Here is a 10,995-nt window from a genome sequence, read left to right on the forward strand (position 1 = left end):
TATTAGCACTGACTTGAGCATTGGAGGATTTTTAACAGATACCACACCAGTGCCCTAATTCAACACCACTACGGTGTTGGAGCTCAATAGAGAGAAGTGGATTCACCATTGAAGCAAGTGTTGAGGTAGGCAAAAGAATATACCTCTAGAAAAAAGAAGAGATCCTTCTATCTCCATATGAATAAAATTTCATGGGGCACCCACTAAATTGTAGTGCTCAACTAAGATTGCAAAACAACAAAAACCATTCAATTAACATCTCAAACTCTGGAAGGCTAGGCCTCAACTGACTCTTAACAAGCAGCGCAGCTAGCACAATCATTAAGGCCCTTTCTTATCATTCAGTAATGAATTAAAAAGACCCTCTCACGCCCCTATCATTGAACCGTAGATCATTTACCTTGGGATACACAAGAAATTTTTTTATGATTATGTATATCCTGAAGTAAATGATCTACGGTTCTGTGATGGAAGTGTATGTCAGAGGGGGAAGTCAGAACATCATTATGCGATAATGAATCATACTAAACTAAAAATCAACTCTCACTACATCATAGAGACAAAATTGGGTTTGGAAATAATTCTGCAAAAGGAATAATTTGGCAAAAGTGAGGAAAATATAGGAAAAATTAAAATTTTAATTCTTTTATTAATTATATATATAGCATTCTCCAACACATAATTCTTTCAATAATACCCCTCTTATTTTATTTTTTAATGAAAAATATAATGATATATATATATATATATATATATATATATATATATTAAATGACAAACATAATATTAAAAAAATTATAAAATTTAGAAGAAGAAGTAAAGATTAACTGACCCCTCCCTCATGTTCTATTTTAAATCAAGAAAAAAAGAGTGTATGTTGTGATTTATCATGATTTTTGTCACCATTCATTTCAGTGTAGATTCAATCAAAAATGTGGGTGACATCTATCTTACATCGACAAAGGGATAGAGATCAATTAAAAATATGAACTGTTCCAAAATACAATTTTCCAAGCCTAAATAATCAAACTCACTCCAAATAGTCAAATCATGACCTCATTCAAGTTGATTTTTACACATATATCAATACCTGTGCATGGACCCTACATATAAAAAATTTAATTTCAAATCTATCTAACAGATCAACTCACGTGAACTAAATGTCAATGGAGCACCAAATTACAGTCAAATGAAGCAAGCATTATATTTTTTTTAAAAGAAGAAGAAAACAAGTAAACATGAATTATTTTTATTTCTCCATCATATCCAACAAGAATAACAAATTTAGGGTTTTATATTTATATTAACATGATCCAATTTACAGAACATGATCCAATTTAATTCATTGTTAGATTGCTTTCTTTCCATCTATGGCCTATTTGAATAACAAAAACCCTAATTACAAATTCTAATACACAAAACAAAACCCTAAATTTAAATTCACAGTGAAGAAGATTTTTGGAAAAAAAAACGTAGATGTTCAATATTCCCTCAAAGATCTTTCCAGCTTGGGCTCAGTGATGGAGGGAATTGTGGAAACCCTTGCGCACTTGAGGGCGAAAAGAGCAAACTTGGCGAAAGTAAAGGATAGGGAGACCTGGGTGATGGGATTCGTCCAAAAGCGAGAGGTGAATTGGGTATCAGACACTGTGATGGACCCATTGTTGATGTAGGTGAAGAAAGAAGAATACCTTGATGTGGTTGCTGTGGAATCGAATTAGGGTTTTTCCATCGCTTCGATTCGGAATCAACGGCTGAGACTGAACCACGAAGGCACCTCATGTAAGCTGTTATTGGGGATTCTGCTGCCACGTGGACGGTTGGGAATGGAGGGAGAGGTGATAGAGGTGATATCAGTCGTCCATTGTTGTTGTTGGTGGTGGTGATGGAATGAGGAGGGATGGCGTTGTTTAGCGGAGGAGAGGGTCTGGTGCTAATGTGAGCCAAGGGTGGAGGCCGTATACGTTGGAGGCGAGAACTTGGAGGTTTGGGAGGATGTATGGGTGGAGGAGTAGAGAAGCGGTCGTGTGCAGGGGAGCCAGTCAGCTTCTGAACAACGTCTCTGAAATCGCTTTTGTTGATATTGTACACCGGTGGTTGATGTTGTTGTTGTTGTTGTTGTTGCTGCTGCTGTTGTTGATTCTGGATCAGAAGTTGTTGTTGATGATCAAGAGGAGGGGTTCTTCTGATTGGTTTGGATATCTTGTGAGAGAACTTGTTGAGGTGTTTGAGATAGTTCTCACTTTGATTCTCCCTATTGTTGTTGTTGTTGTTGTTGTTGGAAGAATCTTCAGAGCTTTTTTCCATTATTACTCTGCGTGTGTGTGTGTGTGTGTGTGTGGAGCTTCTTCCTGTCCTGTAGATTTCCTTTCTAGGAAACTAACCTGAAGCAGAATATAGTATTGTAAAACATAGAGTACTGATACTCTGAAAGTGACACTAACTAGAGCTTAACAGAATTTGGGATATTTAGAGAGACTCCTCTATGCTTTAGCAACAATTTGAGACACACCCCTTGACCTCAATCTTGTCTTATAGACTAATACTAAATTATCCAAATGCCCCACCTGCAGGACTTGTTACTGAATTTTTTTATTCTTGGTGGATTCGGGACCATCCAATCACATTCAGCCATGGGCATTGAGGGTATTCCCAAATTTACATAACCACCTTCGTTAGGCCTTTACGGGTCACGCAATGGAGAACTTATGAGCTCTGTGACGAAAAAAGTCAATGAGATTTATAAATTAAAAAATACCTTGTCATCTATAGCTCCATGCATTTTTTTTTTCTCACAATGGAGAGTGCCACATTGAAAAAAATAAGACATCAATCCTCTAGAATCCATGACATAGGTAAGATATAACAAAAACAAAAAAATTATTTTGAACTCTTGAAAATGAATGACCACATTACTACTAAATTAAACAAAATAATTTTAGTGCCTCCTCAACAGGGCACTCTATCAACTGTCTAAAAACACTACTGAGACCTGCTTGAAATGGTGTTGAAGAGGATCTGACTTCCTCTTCAACCTCTAATCCAAAATACCCTTGATATGTTCTTCAATGTTTCTTCGTCAACCTCACCTTAAACCTTTTGTTAGAAAATCCTTGACTTTCCTACTAATACTTCCCAATCCCAAAAATTCTTTATCTTCTCTAGGCCAAAAATTCTTCTCTTTAAACGTTGTTGTTGATTGAATATTAAGATTGAAGATAAGGGTAAAAAATATTACCCTTGAGAAGACTAAGTTTGAGAAGAAAAATATGGATTTTTGATTTAGAAGTTGAACTGAAGACAGAGTATTCAGGTCATTTCCCTTAGTTGTATTGGGGAAGACGAAGTTCAAAGGGTGCATCTCTTAATGTTTAAAAAATATGGGGACATCTCAAATATTCGCCAAAACGTCAAGGGTACGTCAAAATCACCCTGTATAAAGAAAGATTTGATGTTTTAATAAAGGACGGTGACAAGCTATAAAATCAACAATATGCTGCCATGTGTCCAAATATGAGATTTTTCCCTGAAAATACTTAATAGAAATCAATAATTGGTTAGATATCGAACCCATAAATTAAAATATTAACTTAAGTGATAAATTTTAAAAAAAAAATAGAAATCAATAAGAAAAGTTATCAAATACAATAATTAGAAAATAACAATCAAGTTGAATGATTGTCTATAGATCGATCAAAAGGAGCATAAAGTGTTCTAAAGGACATTAGGTATCAAGATTTTATTATTTAGTAATACAGCAAATTTCTCTACGACTCTTCTTTTGAAGAGAAGATGAGAAGACAAGAGGACCCTTAAAAGAAGGCACCTCATCTGGTCAAAGATATGCGTTTGAACTTTAAAAGACATCCAACCAAGAAAAAGAGAAAAAACGCTTCGAAAGTACACAAGGCTTGGGAGAAAAAAAAGGATGAATTTTACTTTCACCAACCATAAAGTGTAGAAGTCACGTGACGTTGATATTTTTAGTGGTGGTAGATGGCGTATGCTCATAAAAGTACGTAATTATTTTTTTAATAAATATTTTAAAATTTTAAATAGATAATCTAATTTTACATAAACTAGAAAGTGCACATGTCTATGAAGGGTTTATTTGTAGTTTAAAATATTAATTAAAAGATGAATTTAAATATTACATAATAAAAAAATAATTTTGTAATTTTAAAAATTAATCAACTTGATTATAATTTTTTTAATTTTTGACCAAAGTGATTCTGATTATATAAGTTTAAAAATTAAGATGGGGGCATTTTTAAAATCCGAGATTTTGCATTAAAACACGTCTATTCTGCCTTTATTATAATAATAAAAAAATAAAAATATATTATTTTTATGACTAATGATAAATTGACACTTTTAACATGGCGTGTGAATAAAATCATAGATCTTTTCCCTATGTATCCCGGAGAATATGATCTATGGCTCTATACACTGCCACGTCAAGAGTGTCAGTTTATTAGAGCAACACCAACCGGTCTTTATATTTCTGACATGCCTTCTATTTCACTATTCACATCTCTAGATTTGGAGACAAATTGAAATTTAGAGATGGTTTCTATTTCACTATTCATCACATGTAAAATACCAATTGTGTTCCCACTTTCTATTTTATACATAAATGTCATATTTAACTTCAATTTTTTAATAAAAAAATTTTAAATATAATTTTATCCCCTACTCATTTTCAATTATTATTATTCAATATTTTAATTTCTAAACAAATTCAATCAATAAAAATCGAAACAAATAAAATAAATTTTATTAAAATTAATTTTTAATTATTTTAAATATTTGATTTTTTAATATATATTTAAATTGGGGTGTAATAAGTAAGGTGGGATTGCCAATAGCAACTTTACAATTTTTTAATTATGTGAACAATGAATTAGAGACATGAATAGTGATTTAGAGGGTGGTACTCAAATGGAGTTCAATTTCGTTCGGAGGAGAGCATCGTCTTTAAAAGTAGTGAAGATGCCAATATAAAAACAAAAAATAGAGATTTGCGTTGGAGTTACTCTCACAACTCTATTTTAGTAGACAGACAAGGGTCGGGATCAAGGGACATATGTAAAAACAATGTAACATTAATAAAATTTTAAAATATAGGTTAGAAGTTTCGGATTGAGCTGATTTTTTGTGAGGATTATCTCTATGATGGGAAGATCATCTGGAAAAAAAAAAAAATCAGTCCAATCTAAAACTTCTAACCCCATTAAAAGCGATTTAAAATGTGGACCGTCGATTTTTTACCAATTTTTTTCAATAATTTGTAAATCACTTTTGATGGATTTAGAAATTTCAGATTGAGCTGATTTTTTGTGAGGATGATCTTCTCATCATAGTGACCAACCTCACAAAAAATCAACTCAATCCAAAACCTCTAACTCATATTTTGAAAAACCATTGTTTTTACATATGTTTTTACATATGTTTTTTCATATGCCCTTGAACCGCCACCGACAGACAATGAGGAATACATAATTTACTTTGGCAAAACTAGTGTATCAATGGGTCAGACGAGTGCAAGAAAAATAACCTAGATAAATATTTGGGTTGGGTTAGGTACGGCTAAAAGAAATGCAACCTCACCAGGCCATTATCATATAAGAATCGTTAAGACCAAGCCTAAAGTGGATCCCTACTAGCCTGTGATTTCTACGCATTGACTTCATTACTAAAAAAAAATCAAATATGCTAAAGTCATCAATCAAATTTTTTTTTATCGATAAGTTAGAGGGTAAAGGACCCATCGATGAGCTTGAATATGCCAACTAGATATCATCAATATTGTTGACTTTATAGGGGGATCCATGGAAAGCTGCACCAAGAGTTTTTTTTTTTGGGGTTATCGTGGGTATCTCACCCTTTGGGTGAAACTAATCCCACGGTCACATGCACCACCCGATCAGAAAATCCTACGTGCAAGTGATTGAGTCAAGGGTCAATTGAACCATGGAAGGTGGCCCCAAGTAATTCATTACTTTGTGGGATTTTGAACACTTGACCTGCCCTTTTCAGAGGAGCTAATCAAGGGTTGGCTTGCCACTAGGTCTAGATCAATCCCTTGGGGTTCCACCAAGAGGTGAATTCAAACTTCCGTAAGATTAACATATTGTTAGGGACCCATGGTCTGAATCAAAGTGGCTCAGCCTAATCTACGAATTGGCATGAATACGCTTGGGTCAGGTTAGTAGAGGTGGCTCGAACTTGGACATAAACTTTTTATTATACCCCAACTAGACTCTCGCGTGAGAGGTTTTTAGGGCCGATTACAAATCAACCAGTTTAAGATCCAATCAAACCCCAATCCATCAACATCCTTAAGAAAAATGTTGGTTATTATTTTTTTACGAGTTAAGACTAACGAACTTTTTGAGATAAAAGTATGAAAATAATTATATTGTATATAAATATGGGAACGGATCAAGGGACATACGAAAAAACATATGTAAAAACAATGTAACATTAATAAATTTTCAAAATATGGGTTAGAAGTTTCGGATTGAGCTGATTTTTTGTAAAGATGATCTCTATGATGGGAAGATCGTCTTCACAAAAAAATCAGCTCAATTTGAAACTTCTAAATCCATCAAAAGTAATTTATAAATTATTGGCAAAAATTGGCAACATTAATATATATATGGGTCCCGATCCCCACCCTAAGCTTTACCCTACACTTTAACAAACGTGTTTTCTCCTACATCGGTTAAAAGTTTTGGAATGGGCTGATTTTTGGTGAGGATGATCTCTATGGTGAGGAGATCATCCTCACCAAAAATCAGCTCATTCCAAAACTTCTAACCCCATCAAAAATGGTTTACAAAAAATGAACGGTTCACAAATTTTCAACTTGTAAACATGGGGCTAAAAATTTCGGAATGGGCCGATTTTTGGTGAGGATAATCTTCTAATCATAGATATCATCCTCACCAAAAATCAGGCCATTCCAAAACTTCTAACCCATGTAAGACAAAACACGTTTGTTAAAGTGTAGGGTAAAACTTAGGGTGTTGAACATTTCCCTATATATATATATATGTAAAAAATAAATTTCGAAAAAACACTACATAAAAATATAAGTATCATATTTATTTTTTAATATTTAATAATAAATATTATTATAAAAATAAGAATTTTCTAAGAGATTTTCCAACAATATTTATAGTATAACGACTTACACATTATAAGTTTTGGATATATATGTGTGTTGCAATTGAATAGATTAATAATTTTGTAGGTGTAGATAAGTTTGGGCAGCTTACTTAATACCAAGTCATAAAAGAACAAAACTAACTTACAAAATTATAAAACGATCCAAAATATAAAGAACAAAAAAAAAACCCAAAATAAAGATATTGTCGTTATCCTTGTCCTACATGAACGTTTTAGGGCAAAGGTGACAAAAACCAATACCATCAAGAAGGGAAATTTGCAATAAAGTTTTTTTTTCTCACGAAAATAATACAAAAAGAGTATTTTCTACTGTTTGATTGTACGTAGAAATATATCAAAAAAGATAATTTGTTTTTAAGTGGTAATAAGATGGGAATGACATTAGAATTTTTCTTTATAGGATTAGGTTAGAAAATATTTTCAGGTCATAACTAAAAATCATTTTCTCAAGAAAATGGTTCTCTTGCAAAGAGGCGCAATCATATATATTGGTGAATTACATTTTTTTTCCTGATAAATCATTTTTTATTTTTGTTGATTTTACAGGCCTTAAGGATGTATACCATTGCAAAGATCTTGGGGGGGTGTTCATTTTCTTGGGAAAATGATCATCATCCAAAATGATAGCGAATCATTATTTAAGAGTACATATTTATTAAGCAAATAATTTTTTGTGTCAATTTTACAGACCTTAAGGATATGTATGATTGCAGAAAAAATTATTTGTTTTATTTTATTTTTTTCTGTTTTGTTGTTTGAAATGTGATGAATGGAAATTCTGTAATAATTATGATTTTGAGAGTTATAAGTGGAAGGGTGATAATACCATAGATTTGGATTCAATTCTTGTCATGATTGAATTAATGATATCACTAAAATAAATTTTACTCAAAAAGCAAAGAATCGTGATAATCTGATTACCCAGGTGGCAAATTCAATCGGCTACCCTGACGTGACAAGTTCGAGAACCGTAGATTGGTTCTCCACATGATACAAAGACGCACTTCCCCATTTAAAAATGTGTATCTCTAGGGAATTATGTATTCCGAGAAGTACAGATCCTCGGTTCCCAAACTTTTCATGTCAAGTAGTAGATTGAGTATGCCACGTGGGGTAGTTAGATTATCACGACTCAAAATACAAAACCTACACTCCTTTTTGTAAGTTTTGTTTATCCCTTCTATTACCTTCGAAGCAATGCATCTTTCCTCGATTTTGGGTGATCACAAAGGGTGCGGATCATCTAAAGTACTTTTATGTTGGAGTTTCTGTAGTACTCTTTCAATAGTGGTGATGAGGTCACGCTGTAAAATAAAATCTAACCCATCATCCATGTTTTGATCATGATTCGTATTAGATTGGAAAAAAAAAATTGTTAGAAAAACGGTTATTAACAGTCTAACTTAAGTGTGGTGCTTTTTCAACCGTCTAACTGAATCACACAAAATTGCATGATAAAAGTACCACAAAGTATCCACTCTCGATCACAAGTACACCACTGCAACGATATTCTCACTTTACTATATATTTTCAATTTCAAACCTCGTAGTCACTTGTTCCTATTACAAGATCCTTCCACGGTGAAATAGGAGTCAGTTTTTGCTCGCAGAATTTTTACTTACAGTGCTCACAGAGTCCTCAGTGCTTGCCACGTCAAGCACACAAGTGTAGTTTTATAACTAACAAGGGTACTTTTATTCGTTAGGAATGTTATTAAATGCATGTGGGAACAAGTGCAGGTGGATTTTGGATTTCTATGTACTCTAGGAGCAAAAAAAAAAAAAAATCATGAAATAATCTACATCATATATAGATATATATAAAAGGAGCGTTCACCAGACATTCTCAGGGGGACAAAATTAAGAGACAAAATTTGTCCAATAAAGCTAAAAAGTTTTGGATTTGACTGATTTTTTGTGAGGATGATCTCTATGATGAGGAAATCATACTCACAAAGAATTAGTCCAATCTAAAACTTCTAACCACATTAATAGTGATTTACAAAGTTTAAGAATTGTGAACTATATTGTAAATCATTTTTTATGGGGTTAGAAATTTTAGATTGGGCTGATTTTTTGTGAGGATGATCTCCGTACCATAGAGATCATCCTCACTAATAAATCAGCCTAATTCGAAACTTTTAAGTTATATAAGATAAATTTTGTCTCCCAATGTTGTTCCTTGAGATGGTATGTCGAACATAACCCTATATATATATATATATATATATATATATATATATATATATATATATTATTTAGAGAGAGAGAGAGAAAAGGGGGGGGGGGGACAGTTAATGGGACAACATCCATGACAACCATTTTTATGGGTTAGAGGTTTCGGAATAGTCTAATTTATTTGTGTGGATGATCTCTACAGTGAGGATATCATCCTCATAAAAAATTAGCTGATTTTGAAACTTCTAACCCCAATTTAAAAGTTGAAGAATTGTGGATCATCATTTTTTTTGTAAACCAATTTTGATGGGATTAGAAACGTAGGAATGGGCTGATTTTTGGTGATGATGATCTTTATGTGGAGGAGATTATCCTAACAAAAAATTAGTCTATTCCGAAACTTCTAACTCATATAAGACAAAAACCGTTGTAATAGATGTTATCATATGAACCACTCCCATACATATAGGGAAGCGTTCGAAAGCTCTAAAGAGAGTTAAACATTGTACCAAATATTTTTCAAAATAGGAGTTAGAACTTTCAGAATGGAATGCTATTTTGTGATGATGATCTTTATGGTGAAGAGATCATCCTCACTAAAAGTCAGCTCATTTCGAAACTTTTAACCTTAGTTTACAAGTTGTAGTATCATGAACCATTAAATTGTTTTAAATTACTTTTGATGGGGTTTGAAGTTTCGGAATGGGCTGATTTTTGGTGAGAATGATATCCTCATCATAGAGATCACCCTCACAAAAAATCAACCAATTCTGAAACTTCTAACCTATACATTGAAAAAATTGTATAACTCTCTTTAGGGCCTCCGCGCCACCCATATATATATATACTTCTTTAAGGTGTATCTCTAGCTAGGTATAAGATCAAGACAGTCCATAGTAATGGGATGTCATTAATTTCTCATTTAAGAGATTGATTGGATTATTTGGCTCCTACATCCGTCACTCGATTATATGAATATAGTATAGGAATGCTTAACCACCACAATCCATTGCTTTAGATAGACATGTGCCTCCACTGTAAAGTGCCAAGTAGTTTAGTTAGAAAAGTCTTTCAGTGATGATATCAAAGACCTATTGGAAATACATAGATGCAACTACGAAAAAAGAAATTTTTTTTGCAAAGGACGAGTAAGGCATGAAAAATCACTACCCTTAAGAGTATCTCACCTCCTACAAAGATTGTATCTTAGTGGAATTTATGGAATACCCTCCAAATTACAACAATCGTAATCCAAACCAAGTGAGTGCGCTCACAATGACAGAGAAAAAGTGAATAGCTCAGATTCCTCCTTATTGAAAATATGAAGAGAAGAGAACATGGTCAATCCCATGCACACACACAAGGTTAGAAAGTGAGGATTTGCACTCCTTACTCGCAATAATTGCATGCGTCGTGCCTAATTTACTTATTTTCGAGCTACCTCGTTTCTAATATTACTACAAAAGTAAAGTATATGATTATATAAAGATTATGCAAGTCTTACTCATGCTCAATGTGAGATTGAAAGTTTTATACACAAAAACCCACTTGTATTTTAAAATTATCCAAAAGGTTATAACACTTTCTATTTTGAAAATTCCACAAGTGATTGTGTGCGTGTGGG

At 33.1% G+C, this 10,995-nt stretch overlaps 1 protein-coding gene across 1 annotated transcript; it reads right to left on the reverse strand.

Moving 5' to 3' along the window:
- Window positions 1-1,110: 1,110 nt before the first annotated feature.
- Window positions 1,111-2,419, reverse strand: LOC147406848 (VQ motif-containing protein 9-like). The gene has a single exon (XM_086435136.1). It carries the CDS (start codon window positions 2,305-2,307, stop codon window positions 1,492-1,494), a length of 816 nt encoding a protein of 271 aa, XP_086291262.1. The 5' UTR covers window positions 2,308-2,419; the 3' UTR covers window positions 1,111-1,491.
- Between the last annotated feature and the right edge of the window lie 8,576 nt (window positions 2,420-10,995).

This window comes from Akebia trifoliata, chromosome 3 (genome assembly GCF_017979445.1).
Source record: "Akebia trifoliata isolate Shusen 1 chromosome 3, ASM1797944v1, whole genome shotgun sequence".
Classification (NCBI taxonomy): Eukaryota; Viridiplantae; Streptophyta; class Magnoliopsida; order Ranunculales; family Lardizabalaceae; genus Akebia; species Akebia trifoliata.